This window comes from Heptranchias perlo, chromosome 2 (assembly GCF_035084215.1).
Source record: "Heptranchias perlo isolate sHepPer1 chromosome 2, sHepPer1.hap1, whole genome shotgun sequence".
In the NCBI taxonomy this organism is placed as follows: domain Eukaryota; kingdom Metazoa; phylum Chordata; class Chondrichthyes; order Hexanchiformes; family Hexanchidae; genus Heptranchias; species Heptranchias perlo.
The window spans coordinates 46,151,192-46,171,754 of NC_090326.1; the positions used below are offsets into that span (position 1 = coordinate 46,151,192).

Below are 20,563 nucleotides of genomic sequence, written 5' to 3' on the forward strand. Positions count from 1 at the left end.
ATGATCAAAAGAAACTTAATTCACCCACCTCCTTATTCCATAAATGTAACAGATACCAATGACTTCAACCAAAACTATCAGCAGTAGAGCCAAGGTCGCTGCATAGTCATTGAATATAGAAAACCAATAATTTCCTGATCCAATATTAAAAACAAGTCCAACAGCACAAGCTACCAGGCACACAATCCCTGTAAGAGGAAAGAAATACAGTGCTCAGTGCATTGTAATTAAAACCATCCCCATAAAACACAGCCACTCCATTATAACTCTGATTTATCATGACCCTTGTTATATGCATTGCTTAAATCTCTTTCAGTAATTGTGAAACTACATAAAACACACTCTTTCGCAGGGAATAATCTTGCAATCACATGAGTTATAAAAGTGATTCAATTAAATGGCATGTCACCCATTTCACATGGCATTCACAGTTTACAATTAATTGTGAACATAAAACATAAAATCCAGCCCTAACTAAAATAAAACATTGGGAGTTCACCAAGATGACAAAGTGTTCAATAAAAATTAAACTTTTTCATATTCAAAAGCAAAGTTACAGGTAATGGTTTGAAGGGTTTCTATTCAAGAGTCTGACAGAAACACTGCAACTGAAGTAGTTTTATTTGTTTCTATTTTCTATGAATTTTGTGGTCAAGGTGAGAGACCTTACTGCTAAGCAACAGAACACATTCCTTTTTCAGACACCCAAAGGCCGCTTTTAACCATGCCCATCGGAGGAAACCTGGCCGGCTGTTAAAATCGTCTGGGGGTCTTACCCACTTACCTCCCTCTTTCTTCCCGCCAACTTCAATTTTAACTAGCTCTTCTGAGCAGGCAAGGAGGACAACTTGCAGGGTGCTTCCTTAAATATGCAGATCAGGCTCCGATGGTGTCACTGGGGCCAAGTGCTATTTTAACCGTGGGCCCGAGCGGGGAAGCAGTGGTGGCTTTCCTACCAGGTCAATCCAGCCTGAAGAGGAGCCAGGGCCAAAAGAGGCCCAGAGAAGTAAGTCTTGTTAACTTTATTTTTACTTTCCTTGTGGAGCCAGGAGTGCTCTTGCCCTGCCCCCCCACCCCCAGTCACAAGGCCCTTCCAAAATTCCCTTCATAAAACTTACTTGAGTGCTGGGGACTGTTCCTTCAGTCCCTGGGGGCGGCCTCTCGCCACCTGCTATTGCGCTTCTGCTCACTGGCCAGTTGCCAGTTTTGGGGGGGCAACTGACTGGGGGCATATAGATGAGTTAAAGTCACCCGGGCCTCATGCTGCCGAACTCAGGATGATTTGCAACCCGCCTCAGCTCCAGTTCCCGCTCGCCTGATTCCCACCTCGAGTTAAAATCCAGGCTCCAGTGTCAGTATCAAGGCACTCCCCGGTCAGGTTTAGATCAGATGTAGAGAAAATTCTGCCCCAGTAATTTGCCTCACCAAATCTCATATTGCACCAATGTGACACTTTTCACTAGCCATCCTGTGACCCCTTTGAATGTCATTACCAATTTCGTGCCAATTAGTTCTGAACCAGGTGTCAGATTTGTGCTGTGGGCCCATGCCTATTAAGAACTCATCGCAAGCAGAATCCTTGAAACTGGGGAGACTTTCATTCCATCAGTTTGGGCTGGATTTGAACCCGAAGTAGTTACTAGAGAACAAGCAGAAAGTCCCGCAGAGTCTGTACCTACTTTCTCTGAAGCCTTCTTGAATTGGAAGAGGGAAGTGGCAGAAAATCAAATGGATTTAAGCTAGGGAATGAAACCACTTGGATGAACATGTTCGTAGCAAAGACTGCAACAGAAAAGAATGGTGCAGGAAGGATGGCAAGATCTTGCAGGAGATCTCTTGGACATTCTTTACGATGGTCTCACCAATGTAAACAAAATTTGCCAAGATTGTTTATTGAATTTTGTAGATAGGAACAATCAGTTCCCTTTGCAAAGTTTAATTTTATGCCCTGCATATATGTGCTATAATACTCTGATTTACCACAACCTCTGATGTGACACACTTACAGCTCTGTCATTAACACATAAACAGCATGAAATGCTCTCCCTAACGCACTTGTAACTGTTACTGTTATTGCTTGATGTTGAAATGCCCTCCCTAACATAAACTTCATTATACATTTGTAAAGTTCCCAAACAAAAAAGTGCTTTATCTGATACATGCCTTATTAACTAATAAACTAGGCCAAAGTCAACTTCTATTTCAAGATGTAAATTGGACACACCTGTATTGTGTGTATAATCTGTGCCATCAATTTAGGAACAGGCTATAAAACAAATTTGAAAAAAAAACTAAGTGAGCTATGAAAGGCTGTTAATTAAAGCAGAAGATTTTGTTGCTGAAATATTGGTAATCTGATATTACTCTTTGGTTATGGACATCAGAATATAAATGTGACCAGTTAAATCATGATATGTTGTATCACATGGAGTACTGTGAGCAGTTCTGGGCACTGCACCTTCGGAAGGACATATTGGCCTTGGAGGAAGTGCAGCGTAGGTTTACTAGAATGATACCCGGACTTCAAGGGTTAAGTTACGAGGAGAGATTACACAAATTGGGGTTGTATTCTCTGGAGTTTCGAAGGTTAAGGGGTGATCTGATCGAAGTTTATAAGATATTAAGGGGAACAGATAGGGTGGATAGAGAGAAACTATTTCCGCTGGTTGGGGATTCTAGGAGTAGGGGGCACAGTCTAAAAATTAGAGCCAGACCTTTCAGGAGCGAGATTAGAAAACATTTCTACACACAAAGGGTGGTAGAAGTTTGGAACTCTCTTCCGCAAACGGCAATTGATACTAGCTCAATTGCTAAATTTAAATCTGAGATAGATAGCTTTTTGGCAACCAAAGGTATTAAGGGATATGGGCCAAAGGCAGGTATATGGAGTTAGATCACAGTTCAGCCATGATCTTATCAAATGGCGGAGCAGGCACAAGGGGCTGAATGGCCTACTCCTGTTCCTATGTTTGATGTTGGGGGCAGGGTTAGAGTAGGAATGTCTCACGTAAGTGAAGATCCCACCTTACGGCCTCTAGGAGGGCTATGTAATGAGGCAGCTCTTTCCATGTGGCCCCCATGTGCGAAAGAGAAACTGAAATCAGCAGTGTGGTGTCCTAATGTGCTGGCATAACAATTCCTCCAAATTTTGACCATTGTAGCAGGCTGAGGCAGTGAAAGACGAAGGAAAAGCAAAACAAAAAGAATGCAAGAAATCCTTTGTTGTTCTTGCATACATCTAAACAGTTGGTTCAAAAGCATTATAGTATCACTGCCACAGGTCTAATTTAGGAGCAGGTGGGACAGAGAAAACACGGAACTAAAGGCCAGTTAGCCTGACGTCAGTCATCGTGAAAATGCTGGAATTCATTATTAAGGAAGTGGTAACAGGGTACTTAAAAAATCATAATATGATTAGGCAGAGTCAACATGGTTTTATGAAAGAGAAATCGTGTTTGTCAAATTTATTAGAGTTTTTTGAGGATATAAGTAGCAGGGTAGATAAAGGGGAACCAGTAGGTGTAGTATATTTGGATTTTCAAAAGGCATTCGATAAGGTGCCACATAAAAGGTTGTTACGCAAGATAAGGGCTCATGGGGTTGGATAGCATGGATAGAGGATTGGTTAACGGACAGAAAACAGAGTGGGGATAAACCGGTCATTTTCAGGTTGGCAGGCTGTGACTAGTGGAGTGCTGCAAGGATCAGTGCTTGGGCCTCAGCTATTTACAATTTATATTAATGACTTAGATAAAGGGACCAAGTGTAATGTATCCAAGTTTGCTGACGATACAAAGTGAGGTGGGAAAGTAAGCTGTGCGGAGGACACAAAGAGTCTGCAAAGCGATATAGACAGGTTAAGTGAGTGGGCAAGAAGGTAGCAGATGGAGTATAATGTGGGGAAATGTGAGGTTATTCACTTTGGTAGGAAGAATAGAGAAACAGAATATTTTTTAAATGGTGAGAAACTATTAAATATAGGTGTTGAGAGAAATTTGGGTGTCCTTGTACAAGAAACACAAAAGGTTAGCATGCAAGTACAGCAAATAATTAGGAAGGCAAATGGAATGTTGGCCTTTATTGCAAGGAGGTTGGAGTATAAGAGTAAGGAAGTCTTACTACAATTGTACAGGGCTTTGGTGAGACCTCACCTGGAGCACTATGTACAGTTTTGGTCTCCCTATCTAAGGAAGGATATAGTTGCCTTCGAGGAGGTGCAAAGAAGGTTCACTAGGTTAATTCCTGGGATGTTTGGTGGGTTAGTGGTGGGCTGGGACTCCTTGCCCCCCCGCGAGCCAACTACTAGCCCATCGGATTTTCCTATTAGGGCCCTAATTATGTACGTGGAACAGGTTATCAGCAGGAATACTGCTACTTACATTACCATTGCTGGGAGGGAGGGAAATGGAGTGGTGCTGTAGCCTTTGAAAAGCTGTGGCTAATTAAAGGGAGCCTGTATTTCTGGAGAGCAGGAGCCACATGATTTCTGAAAGAACTGCAGCCTTGAGGGACTCAATGGTGGGAAGGGCTCCAAGATACATCTGTGGGTGTTCTACTGGCTGATCTAAGGGCTAGAAGGGAAAGACTTTTGGGAACTGAGTGCAGGAAGCTCCATAAGAGAGGGTTCAAAATGTGTGGAGGAAGGTGCAAACTCCGCCTCCCCGATAACTGCCACACAGTGCAGGAAGAGGTTCAGTAACCTCATGAGGGTGGCCAGAGTAAATCAACACACTGTTCCCAATGCACATCCTGTACTCACGATAGAGGCCTCACTTACTAGCATAACCTCTTTCTGGGTCAGCACCTGGGTGTCAGGGAAACGGATTTATGCAAAGGGGAGCCCCTGCAAACACTCGAGCACCATGTTAACTCGACCACTGTGTAAACTTACATTGCCTGCCACAAGGGGTCCTGCTAGTCTTGATTTGACAGTTGATTTTAAGGGACAATACTCCTGTAGGTCTCATCATCATGGGATACATGCGCTCATATGGGTGAAAAGATGTGTCCATGCCACTCACACTCTTTTAACATTGTGTTCTCTCCCTGCAAAGGAAAAGGTCATGCATAACCAGCGCCAGAGAAATGCAACTGGGAGAGGAACACCACAACTACAAACTCTAAATCTGCACGGAGAAAGCTCTCCAGATAATAGGCAGATAGACAGGCAGGCAGGCAGGCTGTGGGAGATGGTGGTGAGATGGTAAGGGAAGGTTGTTAAAGGCTGGGCAAAGCTCTTCATAGCTAGTATTAGCTTCATGTACTTTCTCAAAGTATTGCAATCCCCTCACATTCAGCTCCATTTCTTCAAAGGGAAATGTCACTGTGTGCACAGCTAAACAATCTCTTCTGTTTTTGACATTATAGAGGGTGCAGTGAAGAAAGAGGCTGGCCAATCTGATGACATTTCCAGATCCACAACTCCTGCCAAATCCAGATATACAATTGCTACCACATCCAAATCCACAACACTTGCTACATATTCACCAACTCTGTCATAGCATCTCACCTATTTCACAAAGGGGTCCTATAACAAGTGTAGGACTCTTATTTAAATATTATAATAAGCATTTTAAATACTTGCAGCGTGCACCCTGGACAACTAAGGAGGATCCCGATCCAATACGGCAGGCACGGAACGGATGCTTGCACGCCGCCCACCATATTGGACCCTTAGGTGCCCATTTTATGCCTATAAAACAGGTGCAGATAATTTAATTTCCAGGCCTAAATGTTTTAGAAAAGGTAAACCCAGATTATTGCTTTTAAGCATATCAACAAAGTAGGACAAGTTTATTCAAAATGCAATTAGATACCATGAAAGGACATTTAATCTTTGGAACTCTCTACACCAGAGGGCTGTGGATGCTCAGTTTTGAGTATATTCAAAACTGAGATCGATAGATTTTTGGACACTAAGGGATTCAAGGGATATGGGGATGGGACAGGAAAGTAGAGTTGAGGTAGAAGATCAGCCATGATCTTATTGAATGGCAGAGCAGGCTCGAGGGGTTGTATGGCCTACTCCTGCTCCTAATTCTTATGTTCTTATGTTCTTAATAAAATTTGAAGTGCTGCGTGGCCTTTTCGATCCCTGATTTTTTGATGTTCTAACCTGGCACTAATTGGTACTAATTCTTTGTCTTATTCAAAAAAGGCCTTGGATTGATGGCTTAAAAAAGTGGGAAAATTGAAATGGATGCACTTTTTGGAGCATTGTGGGGCGGGTTGTGTATCAAAACTAGTGAGTGGGCTACATAGGATTAAACTGATTCTGAATTAGGCAAAATCATGGCCGAACACCACAGTCAACTTCTAATCTATTTTGCATTTCTTGAACTAAGTTATTTCCACCTGCTTCAATTCTCTGTCGCATTCTCTCTTGCACTTTCACTTCTCACTCTCTTAATCCTTCAACTTCTTACTCTCGCTCCTTCATTTCTCACTCTTCATGCTCTCTTAGACCTTCACTTCCAATTTTTATCCCTTCAACTTCTCAATTTCTTACATTCTCTCTTTCACACTTCTTCACCTCTCTTTTGGCTCCTTCACTTCTCATTCTCTCTTTCTTCCTCTGTTTGTCTTTCCCCCGTCTCGTGTGTCTATTTCTGTCATCACTCTCTCTTCACTTCTGCCATTTCCTTCATGTCTGTCTGCTCTCTCTCCTCCATTTCTGTTTGTTTCTCTCTGTCTCTGCTCCTCTTCTCTCTTACTTCTTACGTTTCCTTTTCTCTCCTTACCCTTGTCGTTACTGAGCTCTCCTCTTTATCTCTGTAACTGTGGGTGAGGAAAGGCAGCAGTGCTGGGATCCAGTTGGGCAGGTTAGAGACAGCAGTACTAGGATCCAGGTGGACAGGTTAGAGACAGCAGTACTAGGATCCAGGTGGGCAGGTTAGATTCAGCAGTATTAGGATCCAGGTGGACAGGTTAGAGACAGCAGTACTAGGATCCAGGTGGACAGGTTAGAGACAGCAGTACTAGGATCCAGGTGGGCAGGTTAGAGGCAGCAGTACTAGGATCCAGGTGGGCAGGTTAGAGGCAGCAGTGCTAGGATCCAGGTGGGCAGGTTAGATTCAGCAGTATTAGGATCCAGGTACTCAGGTTAGAGGCAGCAGTGCTAGGATCCAGGTGGGCAGGTTAGAGACAGCAGTACTAGGATCCAGGTGGGCAGGTTAGATTCAGCAGTATTAGGATCCAGGTACTCAGGTTAGAGGCAGCAGTGCTAGGATCCAGGTGGGCAGATTAGAGGCAGCAGCATCAGCGGCCTTTTGGTTTCGGCTTGATGGTGAGACCTTTATGTTGAAAAACTAATGGCATATGTGCATTGCTTTTGCCAAAGTTTTTCCGTTGGCAACGGCGGCCCACTTTTTCATGGGTGTTGCAAACTGCTACCAGAGAATGGCGACAGGTTGAAGGGTAAATAGGGGGTTGGGGACACAGCATCGCTGGGGTGTTGGTGCAGCTCCACTCTTCTGAAAGCGGTGCTGAACTATAACAGCACCTTTACAACAGCAACTTGCACTTATATACTGCCTTTAATATAGAAAATCACCCCAAAGCACTTCACAGAGGTGTAATAAAATAAATGGGCTGTTCTGGACTATTCCAAAGTGCCAAAAGGCTCGCACAGGGCTGCTGAGCCTGAGCATGCAGTGGAAGGTCAGCAACCTGGAGGTTTCAGCTCTATGGGAATCATCCCTGCAACTGCGACACAAAGCTAAATATAAGAGCGCTGTTAACGAAAAGCAAACCAGCAGAAACAGGTGATTTGGCAGTGAGGATAAAACAATGGGACAGTTCTCCATCTCTCTCCTCCACATTATGGCTTATTCTAATCCTATATACTTTGCAAGGTCACTCTCTCGCTTCGTGTAAACTGATAATTTGACCCAGAAAGCTGATATAAAGAGTTTAACAATTCTTTCAAGATTTGCATTTTGAGTGCTGCTGAAGGTAAAATTGGCTTCTGCCCTTCAGTTGGAGGCAGCGGGTGTTCAAAAGTTGCTGCTTAATCAAGTGGAGTCCTGGCTGTACTTCGAGTGCAGTACTTCAACTTTAAAAAAATGTAACTTTTCTCGGAACAATTGGTAATTATTACATAAAAATTAAAACGGATTGAATTTTAATTAGAAAATCAGAAAGCATAGCCAGCTCAGCAGAATGCTGAACCTCCCCCTACAGCCCCCAGTAGCGTTGTTCTCCCTTCCAGTCAGGGGCTGCCTTACGAATCTGTGACACTGCAGGAGGGATGTGCCAGCCTGAAGGTGCCAGCCTGCTACACTCCTGTGGAGACAGTTGGCAGTGTTACCTTTCCAACCGTTTCATGTCCCATCAGCTTAACAGGAGCTGTTCCGCAGGCTGTTTGATAATTACAAATGGGGCGGATTCCGGCCGCTGGTGGGGTGCTGCTTGGAGTTTGAGACATGTTTTTGGTGCAGAGTAGGGAAATCTTTATTGTATATCCGGCCCACGTCACTCCTGACCTGGGAGCTCATGATGCCGACAACTAGCTGCAAAAAGTAAAGTGTTCCATTCTCCAGCATCGACATCCTCACCTTGAAAAAGAGAATGTAAGCAGATGAGGCTTACCTATCATGATCTCTCTTGGAATATATTTTGTAATGATCTTCATGTCATTTAGAGGAGTGATAACACCTGCAGTATTTCCCAACATACTACCGATTCCCAACATCAACAGCATTAAAAAGTACAATATCGACCAGATTTGAGATGGCCCCGGCATGTTCACAATTGCTTCAGTGAAGACTATAAATGAAAGCCCAGTGCCTTCAGCAGTCTAGGAAGAGAAGAAACAAAACCCATCAATACACACACACATGGAGGTAAGAACAAGCATAATCTATAGAATAAAGAAAAGTTAATTTCAATCATTGAGCTTGGTCCATTTTGTGGACTGCTGCAGCTGGTAGCATTTTGTGCATCATATAGTCTGAATCCCAATCCCTTAAAAACCTGAATGTCGTGATGGTACAGTAGCTTAGTGTGTTGCAGTAGCATCATGCTTTGCCACAATTCCCTCGATGGCTTATTAAGTTTAACTTGTGAACTGGTGAAAATTAACAGCAAAAACAAACGCATTTAAAATCAGAAGACTGTGCTTGGGTATTATTTAGCTACAAAGCATCTTGCCCAGTAAAGGAGAAACTCTAGACGGAAAGTTTTTTTTATAAAGCAGATGGTGCAGAGCGTTTGAACGGCAACAGGCTTTGTTGTTAATAGTATCCATATGATTTATATCAATTAGTGTTAATTGTATTCAGGTGGTGCGTATCAATTAGGAACTCTCTTGTAAATCCATTTATACGAGAGCTTATCCAGGGTGTGGAGTGGGTAATGTGAATCTCTGTGAATAAAGGCTTGGAAGCAACTGAAGATCAGGCTCTAGTATTCTATCCTTCACCACCTGGCTATCCAATTTATAACATGTTCTAGAATGGTTAGATGCAGGTTTTGCCCACAATTAATCACAAAGGGCTCAAGAATCCTCTCCACGGCTGCAACAATGGAGGAGCGGGACATCCGACCTGTCTGAGACCTATTTGCCTGGCCCCTTCAGAATTCCTGGGGTCAGGTAATTAGCATCATTTTGGCAGGTACCTGTGCTAGTATTGATGCTGTAAGGGTGCCCATTTGAGATGGGGGCAGGAAATTACAGGACTGGTTGGCCACTTTAGGGCAAAGCAAGCAGGGTGGCTGAAGATTTCAAATATTGTTAAAATTGGTCCCTTTGCAAGAAGGCAGAAGTGCCTTTCATTTCATTTATTCAAGCCAGCTAAAGACAGACCGACGGGCCCCATTTCTGCCCTGAGAAGTGCTGTACATCTGTTTATTGCAGGTGTGCAGTATGTTGAGGGCCTTGGAGATGGGACTAGCAGGAATTCTGGCGGGTCCTATCATCCCTCACGTCCTGGTTTTATTTGTTACGTCAGGCTGCAAGGGGGTGGATACATGAATCACCCTCCCACAAGAAATCCCAGTGTGCTGACCAACGGGGCAGGGACTCAGCGTGGCTGGGTCCTGCCCCAGTATCTGCAGCCATTACTCTCCGCTTGCCTTGAGCATGCCCCGAATCTGCCGACAGTGTTGCGGATTTTCAGAGACACTGTGGGGGTTATTTTCACCTGCACCATCTGGCCGATAATTTAGTGGAGTGGATCGCCCGCTTGTTGTAGAACCTGCCCAATTATCATCCCATTGATTTCAGTTTCGGGTGCGTTCTACAAAGGGTGGGCAATGCGCTCCACCAGATTACCGCCCTGTCGGTGAAGGTAAAAACGACCCCCAGAGGGTCTTTTGGTCTTCGCTATACTGCCATAGAAAGGTGCCAAGTGCCGGCAAGTCTCTTATCCACTGGAAGGGTGTGAAATCGGGGAGGAGTTATGCCAGTCAGTCAAAGGTTAACACTGACTTGGGGGTTGCTTCCTTACTGGGCTTGAGTTAGTGTATGCCGAGAATTTTTTAGGGTATGTGCCCTCCAATGAAGGCATGCACCTTGTTTCTCCCCCAATTTTTTCTCTCAGTGGTTTCCCCCTCCCCCTCTCAGTTATATCCAAAAAGGTAGGGTGGGAAGAATGCTCCTGGGCGAACATCACAGCCATAACCACTCTTGGCCATTTGAAAACAAGCATTATAAAAGTGGCCTAATGGAAACTCCCCATTTGAATCTGCCATTCTGGAAGGAAAAATATGCAGGGCTATAGGGAAAGAGCAGGGGAGGGGGACTAATTGGATAGCTCTTTCAAAGATCCAGTACACGCACGACGGGCTGAATGGTCTCCTTCTGTGCTGTATGATTCTATGAGTGAGGGAATTGATCTGGTATCCAGAGCTCTCCTCCTGGGTCTATGGGGAAATGCAGCATCTTGGTGTTGCATTGAGCTAAACAAACCAAGAAGGCCCCAGGTCTACTCCGTAATGTGTGCTGAATGAGGTGATCTCACCTGGGGAAGAAGTAATGTTCAGTGCTACAGTTAATTTTAGTGTCCAAGGGCTAGAAACAGCGGGAAAAAAAACATAAAACAGCCAGAATTTCCACTGCTCAACACTTAGGAAGGAACATAGGAACAGGAATAGGTCTTTCAGCCCCTCGAGCCTGTTCCACCATTAAATTAGATCATGGTTGATCTGTCTCTTAACTTCATCTACCCACTTTGGTTCTATAGCCCTTAATATCCTTGCATAACAAAAATCTATCATTCTCAGTTTTGAAATTTTTAATTGACCCCTACCCTCAACAGCTTTTTGAAGGGGAGAGTTCCAGATTTTTACTATCTTTTGAGTGAACAAGTGCTTCCTGACATCACCCCTGAATGGCCTAGCTATAATTTAATGGTTATGCCCTCTTGTTCTGGAGTCTCCCACCAGAGGAAATAGTTTCTCTCTATCTACCCTATCAAATCCTTTAATCATCTTAAACACCTCAATTAGATCACCGCTTAATCTTCTATATTCAAGGGAATACAAGCCTAGTCTATGTAACCTGGCCTCATAATTTAACCCTTTTAGCCCCGGTATCATTCTGGTGAGTCTGCACTGCACCCCCTCCAAGGCTAATATATCCTTCCTGAGGTGCGGTGCCCAGAACTGAATGCAGTACTCCAGATAGGGTCTAACCAGAGCTCTGAACAGTCGTAACATAACTTCCACCCCTTTGTATTCCAGCTCTCTTGAGATAAAGACCAACATTCCAAGAGATTTTTAAATTATTTTTTGTACCTGTCCACTAGCTTTTAGTGATTTCTCTACTTGGACCCCTAAATCTCTCTGCTCCTCCACAATTCCTGGTTTCTCGCCATTTAGAAAATACTCTGATCATTCTTAGGTCCAAAGTGGATGACCTCACACTTTCCCACACTGAACTCCATCTGCCACAGTTTTGCCCATTCACTTAATCTATTAATATCCCTTTGCAATATTCTGCCCCCATCTATACTACTTACCGTGCCACCTAACTTGGTGTCGTCAGCAAACTTGGATATATGGCTCTCTATTCCTTCATCCAAGTCATTTATAAATATAGTGAAAAGCTGAGGCCCCAGTACAGATCCCTGGAGAACATCACTAGTCACACCCTACCAATTTGAGTACATACCCATTATCCCTACTCTCTGCCTCCTATCTCCTAACCAATTCCCTATCGAAGACAATTGTTTGCCTCTAATCCCACACGCTCTCATTTTTGTTAACGGTCTTTTCAGCAACCCCTGCAGGAACGAGCATGCTTGGTCAGGGCACGATCAGGGTTAGTTGTGATGCCTCACATGGTTAAATAGCCTGCAGATACGTTTTTTCTCAGCTCATACATATAGATTTTTTTAATGTGTTAAAGGGAATCCCACCCTAAAAAAGCAAAAATAATACCGTGTCTAAATACGACTGCAGGTCACAGACTTCAATTTGTGAAGAAATTCCAGCAAACATCTCTGGTTCTGTTGAATTCAGGAATTTTTTCCATTCATCAAGAGTGTCTGGTCTTATTGCCTCTTCCTCTAGGTCAAAAGTGTTTGTTAGAAGTAGCATCATCCTGTAATTAGGAAGACACTTCTTGTAGGTTCCAAAGTTAAGCAATCCAAGTGACTTCCAAAATTAGAATAGTAAAATAATAACCAGGAGTGATTGCTAAACAGTATCCTACTGTTAAAGGCAAGCTAAAGCTGAAGTCTTTTATAACTGTCCACTTCCTGGTATCTATTATTTATAATCTATTTTATTTCAACTTCATGCTAGTGGAATGGGTTTATAATTGATTGGTGCTTCAGAATGATCTTGTTGCAATATTCTTCTATGATGATGTTACTATAAAAGGATTAATAACTGATAATACTTCAGATTTATTAAGAAATAATCTGCACTTTGCTACCAGGCAATGTTACGTCCAAATGTAGACTCTCAAAGTTCAGGTGACAGGGAATTATATTCGGATTCTTTGAATAAGCTTCAGGATTTGTGCTGTTTTCTCAGAATTAAGCTATTTCTCTATTCAATGGGATCAAGCTACAATCATTTGCCTTGTTCTTTTTTTTTGATCACTATCATTTAAATTCCATGGCAAAGCTTCCACCAGACACCCAAGTCTAATGAACTGCTAGAACTCAAATAGCTGCTGTTTGTGCTACAGGCAGAAATGCAGCATATTGGGTGGCTGATGTCACAGCAATATTTAGATAGGATATGGTGATGGTAGGCAGTATTTGCGTGGGCGCATTCCACCTTTGACCTCACTTCCAGAGCAAAATGCAGATCAACACTGTTCGCATTGAGATTTTTTAAAAATATCCTTGGGATGTGGGCGACACTAGCAAGGCACTATTTTATTGCCCATCCCTAGTTGCTGTGATGGGATAAAGAGTCAACCACATAGCTTAATTCTGAGAAAACAGCACAAATCCTGAAGCTTATTCAAAGAATCCGAATATAATTCCCTGTCACCTGAACTTTGAGAGTCTGCATTTGGACGTAACATTGCCTGGTAGCAAAGTGCAGATTATTTCTTAATAAATCTGAAGTATTATCAGTTATTAATCCTTTTATAGTAACATCATCATAGAAGAATATTGCAACAAGATCATTCTGAAGCACCAATCAATTATAAACCCATTCCACTAGCATGAAAGGACATCAGTAAACCAGTTAGGTTTTTCTGGTGCCAGCCCAAAAGTTACCAGATTTTATTTTTTTGCCATGGTGGGATTTGAACTTGGGACATCTGGGTTGCTAGTTAAGTACCACAACAGCCCATTTTTCATCGTGCTGCCCTGAAACTGTCTGAAATTGGACAGTAAAACGAGGGAAAATCAAACGAGGGTTAATCTTCCATCTGCTTTTCCTGCTTCCTCCATGCTGAACATTCTCAAGTTGCCCTCTTTTACAGCTTTCTTGCTGACCCTGTAGCTTGTCTAAAATTATTAGCCTCCTCCTCCGTGCCCTCAAATAGTTAGTCTCCTGAATGTAGCAGAACATAACGAGGGAGAGTGAGTATGTATCCACACACTCAACATTACCGTCTAACAACATCCATTCAATCAAATAATTTGAAATCTCCCATTTTATTTGCACTTTCAGTAAAGTCGTGTGGTATAGGACATACATGACTCAAACTTGCTTGATTTATGTATTAGTGACCTCTCATGAATTTGACCTCAGAATCTCTTTTCTGTCATCTTGCCCTATATGTTATGTATACCATATGAAGACACTGAATAGCTTTGTCAACAAGCATAAGATACAAGTATGTAAAGCACTACCAAGGTTCCAAGACATGTGTCACTTATGTTAGGATCTCACAATACAGTGACAACTAATCTACCTTCACACTATCATGATAAAACTCCTGTGACTCTCACTCTATCCAGTTAATTCCTACTCATCATCACAAAGCTCCTCAGGCAGATATTCTGCTAACATCCTAGAATTAAAATGTCTACATTTATTGAGCAGTTTATTGACTGCTATTCGATCAAACTACAAAGATAATGCTTTCAAAACAATTAAAGTGGCATATCACCATCAACAATCTTTTGACAGATTTACATTGAAGGAATGTCCTCAATGGCACTCTTTTTCTTATTTGTTCTTGGGATGTGGGCGATATGGGCAAGACAGCATTTATTGCCCATCCTTAGTTGCCTGAGAAGGTGGTGGTGGGCCTTCTTAAACCATTGCAATCCTTGTGCCTCACCATGTTATTTCCATGGTGGTGTTGCCTCAGCAAATTATAAAGGAACAGCGGTATATTTTCAAGTCAGGATGGGTGTGTGACTTGGAGGGGAACTTGGAGGGGACAGTTTTCTGTAATGTAAAAGGCCTCACCTCTGGACACCCAACAGAATCAGAGACCCACATTTTCATAGGCTTCACAAGTAACAATGAGCCCTGAAAATCTGCAGGTATTCCATTGTTCTGTCATCATAACTCCAGTGGGAGACCAGCTGGAAAACAGGAGGGAGCCAGTTGTGCCAGGTCTTTCTGCTGTTACCAGGATTTTCCAAAATGCATTGTAAGTGATGGATCCTCTGCTGCCTCGTACAAGGCAAATGTTGGCAGTGGGGTGGAGCCAGGGGCATGAACTCCCTACACCAGGAGTCCCCGCTTGCCTGGCTCAGTTGGGAATCAGTTTAGTGCTGGAGGCCAGTACGCCAAGTGACATGAGGTGTGCTGCCCTCCAGGTGGGTGAAAGGTGGCGGTCCAAGCTAGAGAAGAAAGGGAGATTATCTTTTTAAAAATGTCTTTATTGGTCCCCAGGAACCAAGAGTGACCTAGCCAGGACTGAGGCTAGGACAGTGCTGGGCAGCCCTCCCCCTCCAGTAGTAGGCAAGTACCAGAGTTGTGGAATGGCACTTGTGCCCACCTGCTCCTTGCCAATTAGGAGTCTCCACTTGAGCCCACAAATTGGCGATGGAGGGTGTAACTGCTGGGATCATGTCCCCAGGATTTTTGGGGCCTATGTTTCCAGTTAACTTCCATACCCACAGAGTGAGATTTCCTACCTTTCATGAGTCCCTGGCCTCCAAAAGGCCTTAACTAGGAGGGGTTGAATTAAACAAGGGAGTCTCTGATTCATCGCTGCTCTCCGGAACACTTTATAATAATATAAAGTGCCTTTAAGAATGCTGCAAAGGCACAGCTGTGGACCAGATGCACCAGTGGAGTGTGTGAGATGCTACATAACTTCTCTAATTATGCACACTAAAATTTAAAAGTTAAGAAACATTCATAGGATGACAAAAATATCTTGTAAGCATTGAAATACTTGATATTATTAATGGAATTTGTTCCTTATACATTGTGTATTTGGGCCACTTGTATAAATACTATTATATCATTCTGCCAAACAAGGGTATATTATTTCTTTCCCTCATGGACCTGAGTAAATGAGTATACATATCACCCTTCCAAACCAGCGTCTGGCTATCCCACTGAAAATCCAAAAGTATAGATTGTCACAGCTCCAGATACATAATGGGATCTCCTTGGTGTATTGACCTCACAGTGAGTTTCTGGGGAGCTGCCAAATGCAGATGAGATCCTTCTAGTGGGATACTAAGGAGGGGAAATCAAAGGGCAAGTCAGCCTGGCCTTGCAGCAGTCGTGCATGCACTCCTGGCTGGCTGTAAATGGTCACAGGTAGAGACTTGGAAACATAGGTAAGTATTGCTGCTACTTACACTAGTATAAATGGTTTGAGATTCACTCCAGTATAGCGAGATGAGCTAGACAGTGTGCAAAGGAAGAGATACATATGAGAAAGTATGCAAGAGAGGCATAAAACGGTGAAAGAGTAAGAAAATGCAAGAAAGAGAGATAGAGATAGAGAACAAGAAAGAAATAGGGAGTGAGCGAGAGAGAGAGAGAAAGTGCCAGAGTATGAGAGTGAGATTCTCCCTATAACATACTCTTACCTTTCAAGACAGCTTTCATAATTAAATGTAGCTTTGAAACCATATATGGAAAAAGTGACAACGCTGGCAAATACGGATGTCAGACTGTTAATAAAAGCAATGATAATTGCTTGTTTCTCACAGTTGTTGTTTCTCTGGTTAAAACTGGCAAACGCGATCAGACTTCCAAAGCCCAGACCAAGTGAGAAGAAGATCTGTGTGGCAGCGTCAATCCAGGATTTTGGGTCCATCAAGTGCTCAATCTGAGAGTGGCATATAACAAGGTTCAGTATGAATGTGAGCCCGCCATAACTAGAATGTATATTAAAGAGAGTAAATTATATACAGAGTCCTTTGAAAATTAGCAGTTTTATTTTATTAAAAGTTAAGCATTATTAAAATTGAACATTCTTAACTAGTTTGACTTTTTGAATGGCTACTCAAAGTAAGGGGTCCTCTAAAAACAGTAAATAAAAAGTATGCAACAAACAGAATAAACTATAATAGAATTCAATACGATTTTATAAAATATATATTAATAGGCCACCGTAATTGGTCAAAGGACCTATTTCTTGAGTGTCAAAACTGCTTTTGTCTCTCTAATCAACTGTGAGTCATGAAATGTCCTTCAAGTTTCCATGGTTGAGGTGTTTTAAGGTACATTAAGTTTTGGTAACTGCCCTTTAGGTTGTTTCTTTTCTTTGTATTTTTCCTGGATAGTCCTTTGCTTTTATGGTTTTTAGGGCAGATTTAATACTCTATGGGAGTAGGGGTGACTGATTGGCTTTCTATTGAATCTGGGCCAAGTTTGAATTCCTAAAATCCTAGTTTCCAGTTCCAGCTTGATGACATGTGGAAATTTGGCTAGAGCCATCGACTTCCATTATGCCTGTAAGATTATAAAAGCTTGATTTTTTTTCTCAATTCCACTGAACTCCTAAAGTTTGGATTAGCTCAGTTCCTACCAATAGTAAAAATGTCTTCTGAGTACCTCAATTGTTAAGCTGCCACACGAAACACTAACATTTCACCCCAAAACCCTGTCAATCAAAACATCAATCCTGCACCAAAAACCTACTAGTGAGCTGGGTTTGGGAGCTGAATTGGAAAATGTCATTTGACTGTTGAAATTTAATTATCGGAAAATCAGCTGTCAGGGGAATGCCTTCAAAATACCTGCAATTCTTTAAGCATCTTTGTTCGGAGGGAAAAGCATGGTGGTCAAATACATGTACCAAATTGCTGATTCTAATTCTTGTTGGAAAGCTTGTCAGCAACAATTCATTTTAGTGTGGTCCTATAATGCACCAAAATCCTATAACCAGAACTGTGAACACAGAGATCCCAGTTCTGACGACAGGTCATCGACCTGAAGGTTTAACTTTATTTCTTTCTCCACAGATGCTGCCTGATTTGCTGAGTATTTGCAGCATTTTCTGTTTTTATCCCAGGGTGAGATGTTTGTGAGCTATATATCTGAGGGGCCCATTCATGCCATTAAGCTTTCGAAGTATCGATGTAGTATTTCAACAATACTTCTGGAGCTTAGTGTGCGATGTGTTTGAAATGCATCGAAGTCAGGGGCAGGAATTCCTGCTTTAGCAAGTTTTAAAGGGCAGATACCCTTTTAAATGTGTGTTTCTTTTTGGCTGGAAAACGATTGTTGAATGGGGCCATCTGTCCCCCAATCAGGTATTGGAAGCTCTGCATTTGTGGAGGTCATGGAGTGCGTTAATGTAGTCTCACCTGTAGCCCGGACTGGGAACAAGTACGTAAGAAATGTTTTGGCCAATACAAAGTTGCTAAGGTAAACATGCAAACATGAGGCCTCTCCCAGCTCATGGCTAGTATTCTTCATTTTTCATTCCTTATTATTCACACATGTAAACCATTGCAGCATTTCACTGTCAATGTCTTGCCATGTGCAGCAATGTTTCAAAGGGTGTCTTAATGTAAGCATTGTAAAATATTTTCTTCTTCTGCTTCTCTGGAGGAGGAGGTCTGAACCTAGTACCTCACAGAAGCCTGTGTCATGCACTCACAGTGGCAAGCACCATCACAGATATATCCAAGCTAGGAGAGTCTGTTAGTGAATTTAAGAAGGGAGCATTTGGTGAAGCACAGGGCACAAGTGAAGAGAAGCAATTGCAGGTGGAATGGCAGGAGATGCAACCAGATATCCAGGAAGCCAGCTCAAAGCACTTCATGGGGTCATTTCAGAGTATGCCAAGCAGCCTTTAAAATTTGGGGGCGGCCACAAAGGAGCCCACAAACTGCATCTGAGCAATGCCACATGGCTTCCTGACTGAATTGCACAGGGAGAATATGGACACTCCAGGGCTCTGCAACGGAGCATCCATTGGCCAATTTCTTTTAGCACAGGCACCATCACAAATGCTATGGCTGGAGCCAAACAGACTTTGGGTTCCACTTTACAGCTCTCTGTCCTGTTTAGATTCTCCATGTTGGAGTGTTGAGTGTGCCATCATTCAGAGCTTCAACAACCTCATTGCTTTGCAGCCTCTTCTCACATTGAATTGTAGTCAAACTGAAGCAGTGCTCAGCAGCAGCAACTACAGGAAACAGATAATGGCATTGATAATGGAGATGTTGCTCAGGATGATGCCACATCCCAAACCTCCTGCCACCCCAGTCAAGTGACTACAGATGGTTCCCCGAAAATACAGACCCAGGCAGCCACTTTATCACCAGCCATGGTACCTGAAGTACTGACCCTGCACAAGGAGGTACCAGGCCACGTCCACATCTGGAGCTAAGCATTCAAACCCAGCAGATATATCCTTCACTTCCTCTTCCAATTAGGGGAACACTTAAAGGGATCATACAATTAGGAAGTAGAAGACACACACCCTGTCCTTTCACTAAAGGGAAGTACTGGGACAAACACACTGACCACACCAGCATGTATTTGTAAGGATTAATTAAAATTACCTTGACTGATACTGGAATGTGTCCTGACAGTTCTTTTGGTACAAGGTAGATTCAGGCACCTCGGGCTGTTCAAATAATACTGACACCACGTACTACCGCTACATAAAGGAATCATGGCAGCTGCCAGGATAATGAGCACTGATATGGATGATTTTGTTCTGATGGTCGCAAGCCAGTTTTACATTCATGGAATGGTAGCCTTTTCTATTCACGAATGGAGGTGAATTGGAGGTAGGGACACATATTGTCACATGGGTGCAGTCAATTATGACCTGTACTTGCTGGAATGTCTGCTACATAGTAGAAATAGTAGAGGGCTCTTTCTTACCACTGGCTGCATTCCAAAGAAAAACAAATAAAATCACTGACCCTGGCAAACTATGTGTCAGTGACCTGCCTGTTTGATGTAATTGTGCACTGCAGGTTGGAAGATATGACAGAGTTGTCCCATAGTTACCTAGAAGGAACCTGCTGCGTAAAATTTCAATGTTGCTGCACTCTTGACACTTCCTGACAGCCATCCTGACCTGCACTGGAACTAGACTTCAAGTCTTGCTGCAGGAATGTACATATACTGTGTCATGGCATCCTTTAAGAATTTTGTCTGCAGAGACAGGTGTCTTTGGATAGATCCAGATTTAAGAGCCGGGGCCCATATACGAGTGGCAACATAAGGGCACGTTTGAATGGAGCATAAAAGGTGCAAATGCACCTTTTGCATCTCTCATACTTCCTCTTTTGCTGCTTCTTCAGAACCACCAAGCAGAGAGGATACAGCTACATGCAGATGAGTTCACTACTAGCTTCATCTGTAAAAACTCACAGATAAAAGATACAGTATACCATTAAATAACTGTGAGGAAGGCTGCTAGAAGTTTCCATAAGTTCCTTTGTTCAATAAGACCAAACACTGCAGAAACAGTAGGCCCGATACCACAATCAGTCGCTGCCAGTGAGAAGCGGTGGACACCGGAAGTGCAGACCAGGAAATCGCAAGCCCACGAACCTAGATTTTTCCTCCCTTTAAGTTAAGAGATGGAAAATCATGGAGTTGTGGACCTGTTTCCCGACCAGCACCATGTGATCAGGAACTCAGCCCTAATGAGTTGCTGAGAGATAAAGGGAGAATAGTAATGTACCTTAACAATAAAGAGCAACTGAAAGGAATAAATCTCCTTTGCAATGCCTGTTTTATGCAGGAGCTCAGCTTATCA

General features: G+C 42.8%; 1 protein-coding gene and 1 long non-coding RNA gene across 4 annotated transcripts in view; one reads left to right on the forward strand and one right to left on the reverse strand.

Annotated features, from left to right (window-relative positions):
* Positions 1 to 20,563, reverse strand: part of LOC137338694 (sodium- and chloride-dependent transporter XTRP3A-like) — a 90,490-nt gene that overhangs the window by 15,740 nt on the left and 54,187 nt on the right. For 2 of the 3 annotated variants that reach the window (XM_068001836.1, XM_068001837.1), the window contains exons 6-9: positions 16,419 to 16,660; positions 12,382 to 12,544; positions 8,590 to 8,797; positions 29 to 188 (exon numbers count right to left, since the gene is read on the reverse strand). In XM_068001836.1, the coding sequence (XP_067857937.1) occupies positions 29 to 188; positions 8,590 to 8,797; positions 12,382 to 12,544; positions 16,419 to 16,660 (773 nt within the window). Of the gene's footprint in view, positions 1 to 28; positions 189 to 4,936; positions 5,047 to 8,589; positions 8,798 to 12,381; positions 12,545 to 16,418; positions 16,661 to 20,563 lie in introns of those variants that run through there. The other variant, XM_068001838.1, reaches the window with a different exon arrangement.
* The window catches only part of LOC137338730 (uncharacterized), an 84,061-nt gene that overhangs the window by 14,764 nt on the left and 48,734 nt on the right, over positions 1 to 20,563 (forward strand). The gene's annotated exons all lie outside the window — the stretch shown is intronic.